Source organism: Musca autumnalis, unplaced genomic scaffold (assembly GCF_047663935.1).
Source record: "Musca autumnalis isolate F117 unplaced genomic scaffold, ASM4766393v1 scaffold_5, whole genome shotgun sequence".
NCBI lineage: Eukaryota > Metazoa > Arthropoda > Insecta > Diptera > Muscidae > Musca > Musca autumnalis.
The window spans coordinates 62,077,085-62,101,080 of NW_027412088.1; the positions used below are offsets into that span (position 1 = coordinate 62,077,085).

The window sequence follows — 23,996 nt, forward strand, 5'->3', positions numbered from 1 at the left end:
CGACAACCTCTAGATCGACAAGCTTATCAGACTTTGTAAGTAATGGTTTATTCGTTTCACGTGGTCATCACATTTTTCTTTCAATTTGTTTCTCATTTATTATTATTCACCATTCCAAAATGTAACACCATTTCTCCCAGACATATATAAATATGGAAATTTCCTTCAGACAATTGGCAATAAACAACGTTATTAGCATTAAAGTGTTCCTTAACTGTTTCAACTAATTGATAGAGATACTAATTAATTTCAATCTTTCCATGCGGAATACACCTTTGTTTCCTAGGGAAGATGGAAAAATTCCCAGTGTAAGCTGGTTTTGTTTTGGCAATATCCATATTTACCAACTGTTTGTTATAATTACACTTTATGGCCAACTAAAACACGTTTTAACACTTTTTATTACTTCCCTGGATTTTTGTATACGAATGAATGAATGTAACATCCCTGACCTTGGTTTTGTAAATATTTATTTTCGTGCATTTACCTCGCAAATATTAGACAAAGAAGAAGAAAAAGGTGTTAAATCGGAAATCGCTATTGTCAATTTGTAACCCATAACAAAACATGTGTTTGGAAATCACGTTAAAAATCTCCCATCACCACCTGCCTGTCTAACTATCGGCACATACATATCTGCAAATATTTACAAAACTAATTCCATATTTAATGGTAATTTGCCACAACCAACCAACCACTTCAGGCAAAATCAGGAAGTATTTTTATTTTCTTTCTATTTGTTTACTTCTAACGAAAGGTGTTAAGTGTTAATTTAATAGTTTCGTTCTGTTTTGGATGGAGAAAATTCTTAGCTTTTAGTTTTAAACGAAGGAATTTTCGATTTCGATTTATAATCAAAATAAACTTAATCTAAACTTGATTTAGATTTTGAGTCTTTTACATTTGAAAGATGGTGTTAACTAAAGTCAAATGAATGGTGGTGATGGCAAGAAAGAAAGATGATTATAGTGAAGTATATTTTTTTGTATTATCACAATTTGTTATAGATATTGTGACTGTATATCGACGCTTTATTTAAAGGACCACCACTAGTTTTTATACCCTCCACCATAGTACGGAGGGTATATTAGTTTGCTTTTTCGTTTGTAACGCAATGAAATAATCATTAGCGACCCTATAAATTACATATATACATATATTCTTAATCAGCGTGAAATACTGAGTCGATCTATGCATGTCCGTCCGTCTTTGGTAATCACTCTAGCATCCACAAAAATATAGATAGGACGATGAAATTTTGGGAAGATGCGTCTTTTGTTTGCCGGCAGGTCAAGTTCGATGATGGGCTATATCGGTCCACGTTTTGGTATAGCCCCCATACAACGGTACCGCCGATTTCAGGTATTTTGACGTTTTTAGTCACATTTTCAAACCGAATTAGCTCTAGGGTTCCTAGTTTTAGCTCTAGGGCTCCCAGGACCTCCCCCTGGCTACGTCGGTGGGTCTATGTGTTGGTATAGCCCCCATATAACGGTACCTTCCGAATTTCGGTACATTTGAGGTACTCAGTGGTCATGAAACTTCTCCACCAAAAATCGTCAACAGAGGTCCATGTTTTGGTATAGCCCCCATACAACGGTACCTCCCGAATTTCGGTATTTTGAGAACTTTTAGGTACAATTTTTAACCGAACTAGCTGTAATTTGACAGTTGAAGTTCTTAGTCATCATGAAACTTCTCCGCCAAAAATCGTCAACATAGGTCTATGTGTTGGTATAGCCCCCTTATAACAGCACCTCCCGAATTTCTGTATTTTGATGATTTTAGCTACAATTTTTAACCGAACTATCTGTAATTTGACATTTGAGGATCTCAGTGGCCGCGAAACTTCTCCACCAAAAGTCGTCAATATAATTCCATGTTTTGGTATAGCCCCCCTTATAACGGTACCTCCCGATTTTCGGTATTTTGAGGGTTTCATCTAAAATTTTCTACGAACTACCTCTAATTTGACATTTGAATTTTCAGTGGTTACGCAACTTCTTCACTAAAAATCATCAACATAGGCTCATGTTTTGGCAAAGCTGCCATATAACGGTACCTCTCGACTTTCGGTATTTTGAGGGTTTTAGCTGCAATTTTTAACCGAACTAGCTTTAATTTAACATTTGATGTTCTCTGTGGTCACGAAACTTCTTGACGATATATAACGATACCTCTTAATTTTCGGTATTTTAAGGGTTTTAGCTACAAATTTTAATCGAACTAACAGTAATTTGACATTTGAATTTTCAGTGGTCACGAAACTTATTCCCTAAAATTCGTCACAATCCCACGGCGGCTGCTTCTATGCACCGGACTGACTCGGAGGAATCTTCGACCAGGGGTCGTCACCTCAACAAATATGTGTTTGTGTTCGTGTATTTTTTCACCATGGGAGCGGCAACTTATCCCGGAATGCCTGCTCCGAGCTCTTCTGGTCCGTGCCGGGATAGAGATGAACCCTGATCTGTTCCATTTGCCAGATCCGCATCCACCACATGTCAACAATAGTGAGATGTAATGGATGTATGGAATGGGTGCATTTTCGGGGGTGCTCTGGCCTTAGTAGCACCCGGGATTACAGCGTTAGGTATGTTGCTGCTTGCTGCGTCAGTACATCGCCCAGTGTGCGTCTTCGGAATACGAGACGCCCCCGCAGTCTCCCCAACAACAACAAATTCAGCATCTAACACCACAAGTTATTGTTCAACGGCCCGGAAATGCATCATTCCTGCAATTCAATTGCAACGTTCTCCGCAATAAGGTCGGAAAAACATCATGGTCGCCGCGATCCAAGAAACAAAGCTCACCGCCACCTGTAGCTTGCGTTGTGATGATTACAACCTTTTGCGGAAGGATCGCACAAGAAGCGGCGGAGGAGGACTTGCCTTCCTGATACACCAGTCTGTCCAGTACATACCTATCTCGCTTGAGCTTGTCTCTAGCCGAGGTTGAGCTGCTTAATGTGTACATACCGCCGATGAATAGCTCTACCCGGCGTTATATGCCCGAGGGCAATAACCGTCTGCTGCTCATCACGATCTTTGGCATTCCGTCCTAGGTAAATGGCGTACATCGCTGGCTGAGCAAATTGATAGCTCCACGTTTTGCACGGTGAATGAAGACGCTCATACGAGGATTAGAGGAGACTGCCACAGCTCGCCAGATATCACCATTGTGTCACCAGGTCTTATAAATGACGTATCCTGGCAATTCGTAATTTCCCTTAGCTCAGACCACCTCCCTATCATCGTCTCCGTAAACACACCACCCGATTTCCTAACATCTGAACGCCGTACTTTCCTGAACCATGGGAAAGCTGATTGGCAAGGGTTCAGAGGTAGCTGGACAGGAAAGAAAACTAATTATTAAACTTTAGTTTAGAATATTTTATAGTGGAGGGTATAATTATAGTGGAGGGTATAAAAACTTCAAAACTTCTTTTGCGAACTACTAAAATCTTATTTTTGTTTTTAATTAAGTATCTTTTCATTGCATATTAAGGCCCATCACTCCTGTTTTTTTTTATTTTTTTGTACGGTCGTAGGCTGAGCTGTCAGCAAAGTTGTCTCATTCCTTTTTATGCCCTTATCCTCTAGGCTAACGAGGGTATATGCATTTTTATACGACCAAACTGTGCCTCATAGAAATAATGGTTTTATACCCCAAATATATTTGGACGAAATCCGTTTCAGAAAATTTGGAGCCATGTCCGTCCGTCTGTCTGTCAGGTTGGAGCGCGCGTTAACTCGCGAACGCATTCGTAATATTTTGTCCAAACTTAGTTTATGTTCGAATATGGGCAATATCGGTACACCTCTTCGGGTACCTCTCAAACAAAAGTTCAAAAATGTTCCCCCACAAAAGTTCAAAAATTTGAACTCTTGAAGGGAGTAACCGATTTGGTCCATATTTTGGACCTCCTAATATTTCTACCAGATGTAGATCTGGTTCGAATATGGACTATATCGGTCTACTCCTTAAATTTCAGAAAAGTGTAGTTTACAATCTCCTCTCGAATCGTATTCAATTTTGTTGCAACAGGTTGTACTCCAATACCCCATTACTACAGTACAAATTCTTTCAGGGAAAGTCCATACTTCTTGAGAAAATGGCCCGAAAATCCGCTAGTTGAGTGCACGATAACTCTCGAACGGATCAGCCGATTCGGTCCAAAATTTCGCCGTCGTAATATTTTATCCGAACTTAGTTTAAGTTCGAAGATGAGCCATATCGGTCCACTCTTTCGGATACCACATCCACAAAAGTTTAAAACTTTTCGCGCACCATGCCCACGATAACTCTCGAAGGCAGTAACCGATTTGGTCCATACTTGGCCCATTGTGAGACATAGATCAGTTTCGAATAAGGACTATATCGGTCCATCCCTTCGGGTCCAATTTTGTCCAAAGTTAGTTTAATTCGAAAATGGGCAATATCGGCCCACACCTTCCGGCACCTCCCCCCAAAAGTTAAAAAATGGCCCTTGTATTCGCTGTCCTCATTAAGACGGTACATGTTTTTTTTCAGCGGCAATTCCACACTTTCTGAGAAAATGGTCCGAAAGCTGTAAAAAACCGCTATGGCACATCGTGATATTTCTACGTGACATAGATCAGGTCATGATATGGACTATATATGTCAACTCAAAATTTCGGAAAAGATCAATTTAGCACCTCCTCTCGAATCGTTTTGATTTTTTTGCAACAGGATGCACTCAAGGCCCCTATTACGATGGTACAAGTTTTTAGTGGCAATTCCATACTTCTTGAGAAAATGTCCCTAAATCTGTAAAAACCCCTACGGCCAGCAAAGTGTAGTGGATGGTGCGCACGAAAACTCTCGAACCGAATAATGCGTTGGTTCACACTTTGCATATCGTTATATTTCTTCGAATATTTGATCCAATTCTTTTTCGGTACCTTCCCCACAAAAGTGCGAAAATATTCGTTAAAATGGTACGTGCGATATCTCATAAGGGGAGCAACCGATTTAGTCCAAACTTTGGATCTCGAAATACTGTGTTCAAAATTAGTTTATGTTCGAAAATGTTTAAATGTTCGACATTTTTGTTTTAGTGTTCGAGGATCCTTTGGAAATATTTACCGAACGTACTCCTAGTACATCGGTAAGATGTTTTGTTTTTCGTGGCCAAGTCCATGTTTCCTGATGTAATGGTTTAAATTGTATAGTGGCCAACTGAAATAACTGATGAACGCGATATATAACGAGACGAATGACTCCCAAAATAAGACCCGATCGGTAAAGTCCTTTAGGTACCTCCCCTCCTACTTGTTACTACTTCCTTGTTACTTGTTACTACTTCCTACTAGCCTTTTCGAGGGCAGTTCGGAAACTTCTTAGCCAAGCACAAAAAGCGCGGTATAAACAGAATAAAGTTAAGTGTTTTGGAAACTTCCATCTCTGTTATGAACACATGTTAAATTTTGTTTCGATCTGGCAACCCCTTCATATAGAAACAGGTGTTCAAAAAAGACGCATCCGCATTTTTTTACAATGGAAAAATTAGAAATGCGTGCTGTCATTAAATATTTACATAAAAAAGGTTTATCGGGACAAGAAATGCATAATGATATGTTGAATGTGTTAGGTGAAAGTTCTCCTTCATATGCAACAGTAAAAAATTGGGTTGCTGAATTTAAACGTGGTCGTACAAGCACTGAAGATCAACCACGTAGTGGACGTCCAAAAACAGCAACAACAACAGAAATTGTAGCCAAAGTGCATCATATGGTATTAAATGATCGACGAATAAAAGTGCGTGAAATTGCTAATATCATGGGCATCTCAAATGATCGAGTCCATTTAATTTTGCATGAAGAACTACAGATAAAAAAGCTTTCTGCAAGATGGGTGCCGCATTTGTTAACAGTCGATCAAAAACGCATAAGAATGAACATTTCTCAAGCTTGTGTGGATCGTTTTAAGCGAAATAAAATGGATTTTAAGCATCGTTTCATAACTGTTGATGAGACATGGATCCACCACTATACTCCAGAGACAAAAGAACAATCCAAACAATGGACTGAAGCTGGAGGAAGTGCCCCAAAGAAGGCAAAAACAATTCAATCGGCTGGTAAGGTTATGGCAACGGTTTTTTGGGACTTCAAAGGTATTTTATTGATTGACTATCTGCAAAATGGTAAAACAATAAATTCAGAGTACTTATGCAACCTTTTGGATCAATTAAATGTACAAATTCGAGAAATACGTCCAGGCTTACAACACAAAAAAATAATTTTTCATCAAGACAACGCACCAGCGCACAAGAGTGTTTTAACAATGGCTAAAATCAACGAATTAAAGTACGAGTTGCTTGACCACCCACCTTATTCTTCTGATTTAGCTCCCAGTGACGTTTACTTGTTCCCAAATCTAAAAAAATCCTTGCTGGCAAGCGTTTTACCTCAAATGAAGATGCAATTACAGTTGTAAACCACTTTTTTGAAGACCTTGAGGAAAACTATTTTAATCAAGGGATAGAATTGCTAGAAAAGCGTTGGACTAAGAGTGTTGAAGTTTTAGGAGATTATATTGAAAAATAAAAATAGTTTTGAAAAAACTAACTATTCTCTTTCATTGATAGGCTAAGAAGTTTCCGAACCGCCCTCGTATGTGATCTATTGTTTGTGATTCTTCTTTAACTTATGTATGAATAGTTTTTTTTATGAATTTTAATAAATATTCTTTTCTTCTGATTTCGTTTACTAATCCGCAAAATAAAAAAAAATATGACTAATCCTCAATAAATAACTACGCATTTATCATTTATGTTTATAAGATCACACTTTCTCAAACTATAGCGAAAAACGTGACCATGTATTTAGAAATAAATTCAAATATACAAAATAAAAATGATTTTTGCATCATCCCCATGTGCGTAACTAATGGATCTATCGGCTACCGGTATTTTTACGTTAATAATAACAAAATTAAGCTTAATTCGAATGTCTTAACACAATATGAGTAAATAACTGCTGTCGGTTGCTGTTGTTATTGTTGCCTCTTTCTATTTATTACTGCTTGCTATACCAAATGGAATGGCGATCATCATTTCACACCAAAGTGTTAAAATTATGTTTTGTAAAAACAATATCTATGTAAGAAAAACAACAAAACAACAAATATAAACAAATCTGCAAATCTTTCTATATAAAAGTGATATTCGCAATAATATTGAAAATCATAACACCACAGCATTTCAAGCAATACAGAAGTAATCAAAAGGAAATCATAGAAAGAAATTTCTAGAAAGATAATTTCATATGTGTGCGTCTATAATAAAAATAATAGTAATCAAAACAAAAGAAAAAAACAACGTTATGAAAATATAAATATTAAAAATAAAGACATTCATATTTAAACAAATTAATTTTCAAAAACTTGGAAACAGCAACAGAACAATCAGAATCATGGAGAAAATGGTGGGTATTTACCGTTCTATAAGAAGTGCTCGTACTTATATAACAAACTTAACTCGGTTCTAAAAGAAGAATATTTATTTTCCCCTTGGCGAATATTAATATGTACCTTCAGTCAATATTTGAAATATCCTAAAATTTTAAAATTATAAATTTTGTTTGAAATCTTTGAATTATCCGAAAATTTTAAAATTATAAATTTTGTTTTTGTAAATACATTCCAAAAAACCCTTTTTCCCAATTCTGTTTAAATATTTCCAAATATTAAAGACATATTTTCAAAAATAAATGATCTAATTTCCCCTTTTTTTCTCCACTTTCCAGACCTCAATTACACATCTACTTCTACTCCTAATGTTAATCACCACCACCACAATCACCAAAGTATTTAGCATGCCTGCAAGACAAAATGATGGAATAATTGATAGTTTAAAAACCGGATATTACTATATAGAAAATGGTTCCATAAAATCTATATCACGTGGCCAATTGGCGATAATTGCCCAAAATTCCTTAGCCGATAGGCAGGACACCTTGTCACCAAATCGGAGCCGGACAACGGAAGTTGTTAAATTCAAACCAGTTGTACGTTACAAGGAAACCAAAACAAAACGCAAGAAGTTATTTGTCCCCAATTTCTTTGGTTAAACGTCACAAATGAGACCCAAACAGTCAGGTGTGAAAAAATAATATTTTTAAGAATGTAAGGGGCTTATTTTGAACGAACATTCCCCGTTAGTTTCGTCTTTCCGTCGTTTCAATTCAAAGGAGAGAGAGTGAGAAATCCCACGTGGAATTTATGTTCAGAATAACTCCCTATAAGACTGTAGACTAATGTCTAAATTTGTTATAGCTAATTGTTTAAGTTGAAAATGATTGCCATATATTTTAAGTTGTTGTTGGAATCGTTTTTAAGATTTATATTTTTTCTTTGCTTTGCCATACATTTATAAGATTTACGATATCTTTAAATAATGCTGTTAATTTGTATCATGTTATAAGTATGTATGTAAGAGGCTTAATTTATAAGGATCTTAGAATAAAAAGAAAATATTTTAAGAGGAATTTGCTGGTTTTTAATTCTGTAATAAATAGACATGGTATTTGACGGGACTTGTGTAAATACCCTAACATCAGAGTTACTATTAGTAGTAGTAAGATAGTTTTTCCTCTGCTAACCCAGCTAACATATTCTCCAAATTCGATTTCGGTCAGAATCTCTGAACAAATTTCCGAATTAGGTACGAAAGTTGTAAGGACGTGGTCACCGAATTCGGAAAATTTTTCTAAGGCAGTGTGACCAGATCTAAAAAAGTGTTGCAGCTTCGCCGACAGAGATATACCTTTAGCCTCGGACCTAAAGAAAAGAAAGTAACACACAATACTTCTGACGTCTATATAATACGATGTACAACATTTGGACCAAATCGGTTTCCCCCTTCGAGTGTAATCTTACGTACTACCCAGTTTAGTTGGGGCCGGCAGGCCTTTTTGGAGCTTTTGGGCCATTATCTCAAGAAGTAAGTACAAGTCCTTGAAAAAAAACAGATACTGTCGTAATGATGAAAGCGAATACAAGATGTTACAGCAAAAATCAAACGGATTCGATGCCCAAATTTTGGACCGATTCGGCTGATCCGTTCGACAATTATCGTGCGCTCCAGTCACTACACATGGTGCCATGGGAGTATTTTAAACCTTTCGGACTATTTGCATAGGAAGTATGGACTTTGCCCTGGAAAAAACGTGTACTACGGCACTCTTCACAAATTTTGTGTGGGAAGTACTCGAAGGAGTGGACTTATATAGTCCACATTCGAACCTGATCTATGTGCCGTAGAGATATCACAATACGAAAGGTATGGACCAAATCGGTTACTCCCTTCAAGAGCTTTCATGTGCCAAATTTTTCCGAACATTTTCAAACTTTCGTGGGGGAGGTACCTGAAGGAGTGGACAGATATGGTCTATCTTCGAACTTAAAATAAGTTGGGACAAAAAAATATGAACGCCAAAATTTTGAACAAATCGACTGATCCGTTTGAGGGTTATAGTGCGCTCCAACCACTACGAGTACACAAGGTGCCTTAGGGGTTTTTTTATACCCTCCACCATAGTATGGAGGGTATATTAAGTTTGTCATTCCGTTTGTAACACATCGAACTAATCATTTGCGACCCTATAAAGTATATATATTCTTGATCAGGATAAAATTCTAAGACGATCTAGCCATGTCCGTCTGTTGTAATCACTCTAGCGTCCGCAATAATTGAGATAGAGTGCTGAAATTTTGCACCCGAGGGTCTTTTTTCCATAGGCAGGTCAAGTTCGAAGATGGGCTATATATGTCCACTCTTTGGTATAGCCCCCATATAACGGTACCTCCGGATTTGAGGTATTTTGACGTTCTTCGAAACATTTGCAGACCGAATTAGCTATAATTTGGCCCTAGTGATCAACAAACTTATATCCCAAAGGATATGGGCATAGGTTCATGTTTTGGTATAGTCCCGATATAACGGTACCTCCAGATTTTCGATATTTTGAGAATTCTAGCCACAATTTCTAACCGAACTATCTGCAATTTGACATTTGAGGTTCTCAGTGGTCATAAAACATCTCCACTAAACATCGTCAACATAGGTCCATGTTTTGGTATAGCGCCCATATATCGGTACCTCCCGATTATCGGTATTTTGAGAATTTTAGTTACAATTTTTAACCGAACTATCTGAAATTTGACATTTGAGGTTCTCAGTGGTCATGAAACATCTCCACCAAGCATCGTCAACATAGGTCCATGTTTTGGTATAGCCCCCATATAACGGTACCTCCCGATTTTCGGTATTTTGAGAATTTTAGCCACAATTTGTAACCGAACTAGCTGCAATTTGACATTTGAGGTTCTCAGTGGTCATGAAACATCTCCACCGAACATCGTCAACATAGGTCCATGTTTTGGTATAGCCCCCATATAACGGTATCTCCCGATTTTCGGTATTTTGAGAATTTTAGCTACAATTTTTAACTGAACTAGCTGTAATTTGCCATTTGAGGTTCAATGGTCATGAAACATCTCCACCAAACATCGTCAACATAGGTCCATGTTTTGGTATAGCCCCCATATAACGGTATCTCCCGATTTTCGGTATTTTGAGAATTTTAGCAGAACGCATTTTTTTAGATTAGATTAGATAACACTGTGCAACAAAATGGAGGTCAAGTCTGGGGCACGGAAAATTCCTCTTGGAGAAGAAAGGCCTTGGTGAGTATATTATGAACGCCGAAGGACAGATCCGCCGTGAGTCGAACTTCCGCGTTATGGCGTGATAAAATTTTTCTTAGAGACCCTGTGGGCCATCAGGAATTAGCGTTATATCTTTGTTCACTGTTGCTTAACAACAACAAACAAAGATAAATTGCTAATTCATGATGGCTTACAGGGTCTCTTGCAAAAACTTCATCACGTCATAATGCGGAAGTTCGACTCACGGCGCATCTGTCCTTCGGGGTTTTTATTATACACCAAGGGCTTTCATCTTCAACATTTGTGTTCACAGTGTAATTTAAGCATAGTGGGAGGCAGTAGGAGTCTATCCATTGTCGAAAAGTTGTTCCACCTAAAATTGTGAAAGGACCCTAATTATTCCATTTTAATTAAGACTATTTTATGGTGGAGGGTATAAAAAGTTCGGCCCGGCCGAACTTAACGACTTTTTACTTGTTAAACTTTCGGACTATTTTCTCAGGAAGTAAAGACTTGCCCCTGATAAAACTTGCACCGTCGTAATGGGGGTAGGGAATACTAGGTGTTACAACAAAAATCAAAGCGATTCGAGAGCCGGTCATAAACTGAACTTTTCCAAAATTTTGTGTGGGAGATACCCGATGGAGTGATCTGATAGAGTCCATAGTGGAATCTCATCTATGTCTGGGTGAAATTTCACTATGTGCAAAGTATAGACCAAATCGGTTACTCGCTTCAAGACTTATAGTACGCACAGTTTTTCCCGAATATTTTCGAACTTTTGTGGGGGAGGTATCTGAAGGATATGGCTCATCTTCGAACTAGTCGATTTTCGAGTTTTCTTTTGAAAATGTATAACCGCCAAGTCAGCAATCAATGGGCAAACTCGAAAATAGATCACAAGATAATCGATTATGCGATTTTCCCTCCAGCCAAAAGTCGACCATGATTTTTAAACTTTTAACTGCAAAAAGTCGACTAATCGATTAATCGAAATTCGACTTACCTATCCCTACTTCGAACTTAAACTAATGCTCTGTTCCAGAACCTGCAAGAAGGTACTATTTGTTGCTACGATAACATTTTTTCCTTTATGTTATCGAAAAAAATTGTAAAAATTAGTAGATTGTTGCAGTTCTGGAACAGACCATAAGTTTGGATAAAATATTACTATAGCCAAATCAGCATTTAGTCTTCGCTAGAGTTACAGAACTTTCCTTCAGAAATTTCATGGTACAGGTCGACGTTTTAAAGATTTCTTGTCAGTGGATACAAAAGCTCAATTCTGAAAATTGTAAATATGTTTCGAAAAAAAAAAAACAACGATGACGCCCCATGTTTTAAAGTGCTTTGCTACGCATGGTGCGCCTTAACTAAATTTAAAGGAAAGGTCCTTACACCTGGGAAGTTTTTGCGGTTTCTGAAACTACAATGTTCATAGATGAAAAAAATCAAAAAATCGTCCGGGGGGATTTTCCAATAAATCGCGGTCAAAGTTCACATTTTTAGGGCTTTTTTAGGTTTTCACGATTTTGCTTGGAAACCGCAAGGCCTATAGAAACGGGTTTAAAGGAAGTGTTGTAGCAGTGAAAATGTTCTACAAGATTGTCCTTTATGATGTGTTTGTAGGTATTACCATTTTTGAGATATAGAAGTTCAAATTTTGACAATTTACTGACTGTATCGTCTCCTTAATAGGTCATGGCTGCAATGTCACAACTTTAACTTATATTTCTCAAAAACGGTACAACCAACGGTAGTCCCATTTCGATAAGACTTGCCGTTTTCAAGCAAATCGTGAAAACCTAACAAAAAACCCTAAAAATGCGACCTGAACTGCTACATCTCAAAAATGGTTAGCCCTAGAAACAAATCATAACGGTCAATCCTGTGGAGAATTTTCACAGCTACAAAACTTATTTTAACCCTATTTCGACGGGACTTGCGGCTTCCAAGCAAAATAAATCTAAAAAAGTGAAGTTTGACCTCCATTTATTTAAAAATTTCTTGATCTTTTCTTGTTTTTGGATTTTTCTCATGTATGAACATTGCTGTTGCAGAATCCGCGAAAACTTTCCAGGTGTAAGCGGTTTTCATTCAAAGTTAGCTAAGGTGCACCCTGCATGACATTGTTTTATAGGGTCAGTCAGTACATTGACCCAATTTGAACTTCTTTATCTCAAAAATGGTAAAACCTACGAAAATACCATTGAGGTCAATCTTGCAAATTCGCGAAAACCTAAAAAAGCCCTAAAAATGTGAACTTTGACCGCGATTTATTTGAAAATCCCTCCGGCGATTTTTTGTTTTTATTTTTCTCATCTATGAACATTGTAGTTTCAGATACCGCAAGAAAGTTTAGATTTTCTGAAAGAAATCGGTCCGAATTCGGAAAAAAAATTCTGGATAAATCGAACGAAAATTTAGATTTTCTGAAAAAAAATCGCCCCAAATTCGGAGAAAAGTTCTGGAAAAAAGCGAAGAAAAATTTAGATTTTCTTAAAAAAAAATGGAAAAAATTCTTGGGTGCCGACACCTTTGATATTTACACAACACAGAAAAAGACCCACCTAGAAACAATTTTCTTTTTATGCGCGATTTGCACGAGTATGTTGAAACTATCAACACAAGCTTAAATTATTATATGTTGCATTTAATTAAAAAAATAAATTAATAAATGCAAATTGTATATGCGAATTTTATAACCAATCCCATTGTGTTTCGACAACAAAAGAACAAAACAAACCCTTAGAAAAATTGATTAGAAATCGGAACGAATTCGGAAGGAAGATTCTTCAGAAAATGTGCAGAGATTCTTAAAAAAAATTTTAGAAAATCGGTCCAATTTCTAGGAAAATATATTAGAGAAATCGGCAAATTTCTAAAAAATATTCAGAAAATCTCGGAAGTCAGAGGACTCGGAAAAAATTGTTAGCTGGGAAGCCAGAATACGTGTGGTTTTGTTTATACATTTTTATTCAACGCTATGCATAGCTATACTGCAGGATGAGGCCGATGACAGGTTTTTAAGGCAAAAAATCACAGGAGCAAGCTAGACATTCAAAATGCATATGTTTATAAGGGGCCTAGAAACTAATCTGCCAAATTTGGTTGATATCGGTCCATATATAGATATAGCTCTCACAGGGACGTACGCAGGATTTCATTTCGGGGGGGGCCCAACTTGACCAAAAATCATGAAAAATTCAAATGTTGTATAGCGTTGCGTAAAGCTATTTTAAGGGGTTATGGCCACTTATAAGCATGAGAAAAAGCCATTTTCATGCATTTTTTATAAAAAATCTATTAAACCTTAAGTTCTATTTTTTTTTTTTTTTTTTTTTTTTGAAAAATCTTGCATTCAAATGTCCGCGTATAAAGCACTGTTTTTACTAAAGCAGTTTGCGATACCCACTGTAGTTTAAAAAAGAATAAACCGATCAGCATATATTTTTGTGGGATCATTACGAACTTAATAATCTTGTCCATTATCGAAAAGGAATTAAAAAAATCAATTTTTAAAAATTTTGAACAGTTAAAATCAAAATTTCGATTTTAACAAAAACAAAACACTGTACAAAATTGATATTTTTTCTGACTCCGTCAGCAGCTTTTTTAAAGACTCTCTCGGTTAAGCACATGATTTATGTGTACAATAGTCCCACAAAAACTATAAAGTGCCACTTCGAGGAAAATACGTTTTTAGTTTCTATGCTACATACAAAACACAATAAATGTTTCCCTTCGAAAGCTCATATCTCGGTAAATTTTTGTCCGATGGACTAGAAATTTTGGGACATATTCTATTCTATATTCTATTCTATATTTTATATGAAATAATGGTACAAAGTATATAAATTCAATAGAAACAATTCATAATATTTAGTCCCAATTTACATTAGGCGAGTTTACTTGCTGCAAGTCTCACTTTGTAGGAGAGACACGTAAGGGGTATGGAAGTGGAAAAAAATTGGTCGTACCGGCAATTTTCAGGTAATTCCTTTTATATTTGTCGTTATTGACATTATTTTCATTGTTTTGAAAACAAAACTTGCAGAAACAGAATTGCCTGTATAAACGCAAGTTTAAAAGAGAACGAGAAAAATTTCCGGAAAAAAATCGTTTAATGTAAATTGGGACTAAGCATACAATTTTAAATATTTACAGAGTAGGATATTTAGAATTGAAAATAGACAATATCGGACCACGTTCGGTAAAGTCGCCATGTAAAATTTATTGAAGTATATTGAAGTTTTTAATCATACAGGTCCACGTTATGGTTTATCGCAGAATTTTACAACCACAAAGAATTGCCGTTGTCTTTGCTATAGCAAGATTTTCACTATTTCGATGATCTTAGCCTAATTTTTAAAAATATCGGCTGTCGTTGATGTGTTTCCAAATGAAAACATTAAGAAAAATTTAACAGTTTTGGAGATATGGTGCGAAATGTATACAAATTATGGAATTTTTAGATATATTATAAAATTTATTTTTTTGTTCATTTCTCCCAATATTTTATTTTTGCCCTTATCTACAGATTTGCATTGGTTTCAGAGATATAGCCCCGAGTTGTTTAAAAAGTCGATATTTAACAATGTTATATGGGGCCATTAAATCCAAGCTGTAACTGACTCAACAAAACGGAACTACTCGTAGGGCTCTTGTACTTTTTTTCAAAAAATCCTCACTCCAAATTATTTGCACAAGATTACCTTAAAAATGTTGCACAGTGTTATTTACCGAAAGAGATAGATTCTGATACCAGGATTTTTTTTTACTTTTAATATAATGTTACAAAAGAAGCGTTATAATTTGTTTTCTTAATTGTCAGATTAAAAGTTTCTGGACTCGATGACAAAAACTTTTATGGACTTAGTTCTATATAGTTTTGACAAATAACAATCAATCCCTATTGAACCCCACATAATTATTCACTAATAATTATTTGAGAGACACTCCTCTCGATAGTTACCGCGCCCATAAGCTTTTTAGTTGGCCACTGTAGTATTTAGAGCTTTATCAGGAAGCATAAACTTGTCCACGAAAAGTAGGATATCGCTGTAAACAAGACTACAAAATGTCCAAGGAATCATCGAACATTCCTTAAACTGCAGTTATGTTAGACTTGTATAAGAGACCTGAAGATGTTGTCCAAACATATTCTCTTGGACCTTGATGTACTTTTGGAAGTAATCTTGCGAACCATATTACGTTCGATTTTAGACCGAATCGGTTAGTCCCTTGGACCATTTTAGTGAACATTTTATAACCTTTATGGCGGAGGTACCGATATGACTTAAATTTAATTTGGACAAAACATTACGAGATCCATAACTTGGACCGAGAGTTATCATGAGTTCCAACCTGCCAGACAAACAGAGATACAGACGGACGGACGGTGGTAAGTATTTCCATCTTGTCTGAAACGAATATCGTCCAAACATATGTGAAGTCTTACTCGTAAATCATTATTTTGATGAAATCTTTTTGTATCGTATCCTAGTTATATAATCTCGTAATCTAAAGTCTAAGGTTACAATTATACTTCGGTGATGATAAGTAAAAAATCAAGTGACGCACAAAAATTCATTTGTCTATTTTATTTTTTCATACTGTTTAGCAGCAAATTTGTCTAAAACAGAATAACAAAATGTTGGCGATGGCAGTAAAACAAATTTCTAATTGGCTTTCAATATGTAGTCCACGAAGGACCGACCCTTCATACATTTTATTCAATAGATTTTTTTATATATTTCCATTCCCACAATACTGAACTCGTTATTTTTGTTATAACCGGATGAGTTTTAAGCCTCGAGAGCTCTATACAGTTCGAATAAATAATAGACATGGAGTATATTCATTAAGGAATTAGCATTTGATAGTGGTATGATATGACATGAAGAAGTAATTCAGATTTCATTGGAAGTTTCTCTCAAAAACAGCTTACAAACAAAAATTAATAAAATATTTTCTTACAAAAATTGTTAATGATGTACATTTTCTGTTCAGAAACTTAAGAAAATATAAGTTTTAATTTGAAATCTTCAGATATACAAACATTTTTATGGGAAAAAGCATAATACTAGTTACAGTAGCTTAAAAAAATTTGTTCGACCAAACCATTTCGGGGGGGGCCCGGGCCCCCCGTGCCCCCCCCCCTGCGTACGTCCCTGAGCTCTCATATATATGTTCGCCCGATTTCTAGTAATTGATGGACCAAACACGAAAATTCTGTCCATTTATGATGATATTTGGAATATGTGGCGAAATTCGGACTGGAAATAAGTTTGCCAAAATTTTTTTTATTCGCAAGTATACGCAAAATTTCTTTTCAAAATCTGTTAGCCGGCATTGTCACCTTTCACCAGATACATATTTTTACGAGAATACACCCCCATATCGAAAGTTCTACTCCAAAGAACCCATGGACGATACCACAGACTACATCAAGAAACATCATTTACTGACACAACAAATTATTGACTACATCTAATATTACATTTACATTTTTAATAATAATCTTAATTTACATACTATTACCCGTATTTTCCATTTTTAAAACATATATAATATCAACAGATCAGGTTTTGGCGCCAAAATACTTAAATTGTTTAATTACGACTGAATGTTAGAAATAAACGGAATGAAAATTATGACATCTTTGGCAGATTGGCATGTCGCCGGGGCCGTTGCCAGATTGTGATTTTTTTGGTTTTGGAGGTTTGAAAGTGCTAAGAATATAATTCCGTTATTATTTGATTTCAATCACTGACTTGAAAAATGACTGCCTCAAAAACCTGCCATTGCACAGTGGTCCCACTTGTATGGGAAGGTGCGACAAAAATATTTATAATCGTCGGATCAATCTGATTTTTTCAGTATGTGCTAAAAATAAGTAAAAAATACTTTAGCCAAAAAATCATCAATATGAGTCCAGTTTTTCCTATAGTCCCCATGTAGCGGTACCACCCGATTTCAGGTATTTTGAAGTTTTTATCTACATTTTCGGCCCTAATTGGCTGTACTTTGATATTTGGGGTTCGCAATGGTCAAAAACCTTCTGCGCCAAAATTTGTTCGCTTAGGTCCAGGTTTCGGTATAGACCTCATATTACGGTACCTCCCAATTTCAGGTATTTTGAAGATTTTATCAACATTTCGGCCCGAATTGGTTGTAATTTGCAATTTGGAGTTCTCAATGATCAAAAACCTTCTGCGCCAAAAATTGTGGTCTTAGGTCCAAGTTTCGGTATAGCCCTCATATTAGGGTACCTCCCTATTTCAGTTATTTTGAAGTTTTTATCTACATTTTCGGTTCAAATTGGTTTTAATTTGCTATTTGGAGCTCTTAGTGGTCAAATAACGTCTCCGACTGGTATCGTGGACCGGAAAGGAAACAAATTATTCCATTTGAGGTCAGAATATTTCATGGTAGGGGATATAATAAAGTTCGGTGCGACCGAACTTTACATTTTTATTTGTTTTTCATTTTATATGTAGCATCATACATATATCAAAAATATACAAATGTAAAAAATACACTCATAAGTAGATCCCAAAACAAAAATGTCTAAATTATTAAAGAAAAACTCAAAACATACAATTAAAACACAAAACAAAGAAGAAACTGAGCATACAGTAATAGGGCATATTCACTGAAACGACCAGAGGCATCGTCAGTATTTTTAATGTCACGCACGGAAGCGCAAATATATGCAGCTGGAACCAAATTTTTTGTAAACTTGACACTATTTCGAACATTCTTCAAAAAATTTGGAGAGTGGCGAAGGATGGCGAAGTTAGTAAAACTCAACTTCAATTTTTAGGACTTGGAAACAAAACTCCACAAAAAAGTATTATAAAAAATGTGATTTCCAGCACATTTTATGCGAATAATGTGTACAAAATTTTATGCAAAAGTAATTAGAAAACCGTGTACTCAAACTTCCATTTCGAAAAAAATAATTTCATCCTTTCAATTTTGAGTTACTTGCATTGTAAGATGTCACAACCTTACTGATGTTTCTAAAGTTTTTAAGAGAACATATGTAAATGTCAACTTCTTCTGTTTTGTCTTGTTAAATACCGTTATAAATTACAAAAACAGTGCTGGAATATTAAAATATGTTTAGAGATAATTTGCTGAATTGTCGCAGAGATTTGCTGATATCGATTTTTCGATTTTTGTCGCAGGTTGGGACCAGTGTGCATTGGCTCCATCGTGTACTGTAGTGCGATTCTCTAATTCATTTCTCAGTTACCGACAAAAACCGTTAAAATTAAATATCTTATAATTTCGGTAATTAACTATATTTTTCAGTAAATTAGCGACCAATAAAAAGTAGGCGTAAAACTCTACCGATAGAAACAGTGTTGCCAACTTTTAATTGAACTTTTCATCCATAATTTTGGGTTTTAATGTTACCGACTTTTGTCGGTAAGTCAAAAAATGAGTTAGAGAATCGCACTACTGGTATTTACATAAATCCCAAATTAAATTGCTACGACAAATATCAAGGCGATTCGAGAGCAGGTCGTAAACTGAACTTTTCCGAAATTTTGTGTGAGAGGTATCCGAAGGAGTGGACCAATACGATGTACAATGTATGTACCAAATAAAATTGACAATATCGAATTGAATAACTGCCACGTAATCGAAATCCAATAATTAAGTATTAGGGGGTTTTCAGATTTTGTGGCCCTTTTGGATTGTATTAAACCCCAAAAGTATTGCGAAGGAGGTACCTAGGAATGCATTGGTATAGTCCATTTTTGAAGAGGATACTATTTTGCGGGTCATTTCTTTTCGATATATAGCGCGCCCTCCAACCATTTCAGTTAGTTACCGTATAAATTAAAGGTTTTGGACTTCAGGATATACATTTCCAAAGGATCTTCGAACAGACCCTAATCTGCATATAAACAAAAATGTTGAACATTTATTTATTGTTGTCTTATTAGGACGAAGGGCATTTGTAACGTACCATGTGTCATTTCAAATTTCCATAGAACAATAACCCAGCCCCAGGACTTAAGTTGGTCCCTCGTTCATCTCAAGCGAACACTGACATCCCGTGGTGTCACCCATAACAACGATCAAAACTTGGGTATGGGCGTCGGGTTAGTAACCCTGCCCTAGAAAAAAATTTTCCTCTTATGAAAAAAAAAACAAAAGAAAAGAAAAACAAACACCTATGAAGTTCACGACCCCCGCTAACGTTTTAAGGACCATGATCCGCTAATCTGCACCTGGAATGTTTATACGATTTATAGAGAAGGTGCAGTTTACGCATTGGCAGATTTACTTGAAAAATACAAGGCCAACATTACTGTCATACAGGAAATACGATGGATTGGTAAAGGCGTCAGAACAACACCTAAAGGTGATGCACTGCACTGTCTTATAGCTGCCTTGACACAAAGCATGAGTTTGGTTGTGGATTTGTAGTTGGTCGGAGGTGAAAACATCTGGTCTCCAGCTTCACCCCAGTGAACATTATTCTTGTCGATTTTAATGCCAAAATTGGAAAGAGAAGATCCTTGGTCCTACAGTCATAAGGGCGCATGGCTGTCTCCAGAACAAAAAAAAAAAAAAAACAAAGAAAAACAAGAATCAAACTGATCACGATCTGATAGATGGAAGACATTCATCGAGTGTGTTGGAGCATATTGGCTCGCAGATCTTTCGAAGAATTTTTTTCTCTCAAATACCACGCACTGACTTAGTATCAGTGTTTTGTAGAGCGTTAGTTTTGGTTAATGAAATGTGGCTTTATTCTTGAATTGCTTACTCAGCCCAAAGTAGCATCTGTTGGCCAACACTATTCTTCCTCGTATTTCACAACTGATGCTGTTTGTTGTGTTTATGGCGGTGTCGAGGTAGACGAAGACTTTTACTACCTCAAAATCGTAGGCACCAACATTCACATTAGGGTGACCCAAAAAAAAATGGAATTTTGATTTCCTACCCCCCTAATTTTTTCCACTTGATCCAAAAACCTTATATGTGAAATTTTATGGCGGTCGGTTAACGTTAACCCGTGCCAACCTAACGATCTTTGTTTCCACAGTAATTTTCAACAAATTTCAAAATTGATGATGAATATCGACGTCGTAAGAACAACGAGCTGTATCAACTTTACAACGACATCAGTACCCAGTAAAATCTTCGATGAAAAATCATGAGTTGAATCATGGCTGCAAGTGATCTGGCATGTCATCTTTTTGTCATTTTCACTCATGAATTTTATATGAGCGTGACCCCCAAAAGATGACGTACTTTTTTGGATCCTAAGCATGTCATTTTAACCAATGCATTGACACGTCATTTTCACCCATTCCTTGACATGTCATTTTAACCAATGCTTTGACATGTCATTTTCACCAACACCTTGGCATGACATTTTCATGTCTTGTTTGGAAAATGGAAATGCTCTATTGAAATATGGACAAACAAAACTCTTTATTAATTCAAACGTATTCACGAAATAACTTCAATTAATTGATCAGCAAAAAGTTTACATCCAAAATTGCAATGTAATCACCACCGCTGCAACGCAAAAGATTACTTCCTCCGTTCTCCGCAACTGATATTCTTTCATCTTACAAAAGGTTTTTTTCTATTATCTTCCCATCACCAGTTCAGATTTCGACATGGACTCCAACTGCACTCCTTTAAGTATTTTTATTTCCTAAATTACTTTTATTTTATAGATTTGTTATTTTATAACAACATTTTGGAAATTTATAATCTTTTGTTTAGTGACGAAAATATGTAGGGATTTACAATCCGGCTTGCTTTAGGTATCTCTAAGAACAAAATGTAACGAACGAGGAGGAGAGACTTTTTCTGGAAAATACCATTTATGCTTAATTAATTTATTTTTAATTATTTCTTTCCAAAAGTCGTTTCTTCTTTATTTTCAGATTCTTGTTCCTTTTCGTTCCGGACTTTTTTTGAAATTCCAAGAAGCGAGATTTGATTGATTTCGTTCTATGTCAGATTTAGAACAGACAAGGGAACTTTTAAAATAGCAATGTGTGCAGTCCGATTCTATTTTTAGCTCGATGATTGGGACTTCATTTTTATTGCAGACATTTCGAGCTTAATACAATACCAATTGTTTAGAAGTTTTAGCTGTCTGATATGCAGGAAATGTAAGATAACATCACGACGACAGTTCTAACAACTTTGGTCTGTTCCAGAACCTTCAAGAATCTACTAATTTTTACTACGATAACAATTTTTCCTTTATGTTATCGGAAAAAATAGTAAAAATTAGTAGATTTTTGCAGTACTGGAACATACCAAAATGAAAATAAACAGGTGTGTAAATAAAAACACAAACATCATCTCCATTGGATCGATGGAATGGGTACAAATGCTGATGAAAAGATCGGATCTTTCACGACTTCCTTTTAACCAATGCAAAAGATGACATGAAATCACGTCATCGCAAAGGACCCCTTCCTTCAAATTTTGCTGGGTATAGTTGAACGAATCGAGATACAACGACTGCGTTGGATAGGCCTTGTCGTAAGAATTACTGATGATAAACCCGCTAAAAGTGCGTATAAATACGGGCCGCATGGCAGCTCATGCAGAACTGGAAGGCCAAAGCTTCATTGGAGTGAAAAAGTGAAACGCGACATCAGAAAACTCCATATCCCAAATTGGAAAAATACAGCAGCAAACAGAGAGGATTGGAGATCTTTTCTTAGCTCGGCTTATGGAGCAAATTTTCTGTAAGTAAGCAAGTAGTAATATGTTGTCAAAATTTAGCTTAAATTCGAATATGGTCCATATCGGTCCGGTTCTTCGGGTACCACCAGAAGCCTTTCCCGCAGAAGACCAGAGAGCCTACCTATACCTTTGGTCTTCTATCAGAAGGCCCTTGCGAACACACTTGACCTTCTTATAGAAAAAGGACCAAGATGCCTTAATATAGACGACAAGAAGATTTTTATATAGAATATAGAGATATCTTTTTATAACAGGCAAAAGGGTCTTCATATAGAAGACCAACGCGTCTTAATGTAGATGCCCAAGAGCCTTCTCATAGAAGACTAGGAGACCTTCTTATAGAAGGCTAGGAGGCCTTCTTATAGAAGACCAAAGATGTCTTATTATAGAAGACTAGGAGGTCTGCTTATAGAAGTCCAAGAGATCTTCTCATAGAAGACCAGGAAGTCTTCTCATAGAAGAACAAGAGGTATTCTCATAGAAGACCAGGAAGTCTTCTCATAGAAGAACAAGAGGTATTCTTATGGAAGACCAAGAGGTCTTATAGAAGTTTAGGTGGTTTTCTTATAGAAGGCCAGGAGGTCTTCTTATGGAAGACAAGGGGTTCTTGTTTTGGAGGACCAACAGGTCTTTTTTTAGAAGATCAAGAGGCCAACTTATAGAAGACCAGGGAGTCTTCTTACAGAAGACCAAAAGTGCTTCTCGTACAAGACCAAAACGTCTTCTCATAGAAGACCAAAAGGTCTTCCCATAAAGGACCAAAAGTCTTCTTATAGAAGACTAAGAATCTTCTATTAGAAGACCAAACCTCTTCTGAAAGAAGACTAAGAGGTATTCTTACAGAATACCAGGAGGTCTTCTCATAGCAGAGCAGGAAGTCTTTTCATAGAAGACCAGGAGGACTCCTTATGGTAGACCAAGAGGTCTTCATATAGAAGACAAGGATGTCTTCTTGTAGAAGACAATGAGGTGTTCTTTAGAAGGCCATATAAAGAAGGCCAAATGGTCTTCTAATATCAAGAAGATCAAAGGGTCTCCCTAAAAAACAGGAGTTTGTCAGATAAAATGCCAAGAGGTATTCTTATAGAAGACAAGGAAGTGTTTTTATAGAAGACCAAAGGGGTTTCTTATTGAAAAGCAAATGGTCTTCTCACAGAAGACTAAAAGGTCTCCTTATAGAAGACCAAGGGGTCTTGTCTTATTATCGAAGACAGGAAGGTGTCCTTATAAAATACCACATAGAATACCAAGGATGCCTTCTTATAGAAGATCAGGAGGCCTGCTTATAGTAGACCAAGAGTTCTTCTTATAGAAGACCATGAGGTCGTCTTTTAGAAGACCAAGTGGCCTTCTCATATAAGACCAATAGGTCTTGTTATGGAAGACCAGTATGTCTTCTTACAGAAGATCAAAGGGTCTTCTCATAGAACACCAGGAGGTCTCCTTATAGAAGACCAAAGGATATTTATATAGAAGACCAGGTGTCTTCTCTTATAGAACACCAGCTGGTATTATAAAAGGCCTTTAAACAATTAGAGTGTTTAAGTAAAACTTGTTCC

The 23,996-nt window shown here is 36.2% G+C and overlaps 2 protein-coding genes across 2 annotated transcripts in view; one reads left to right on the forward strand and one right to left on the reverse strand.

Moving 5' to 3' along the window:
- LOC141405422 (fibroleukin-like) overlaps positions 1–23,996 on the reverse strand; it is a 92,182-nt gene that overhangs the window by 31,391 nt on the left and 36,795 nt on the right. The window lies entirely within an intron of this gene.
- LOC141405425 (uncharacterized) lies at positions 7,210–8,510 on the forward strand. The gene is made up of 2 exons (XM_073989722.1): positions 7,210–7,448; positions 7,770–8,510. Exons 1-2 carry the CDS (start codon positions 7,437–7,439, stop codon positions 8,091–8,093), a joined length of 336 nt encoding a protein of 111 aa, XP_073845823.1. The 5' UTR covers positions 7,210–7,436; the 3' UTR covers positions 8,094–8,510.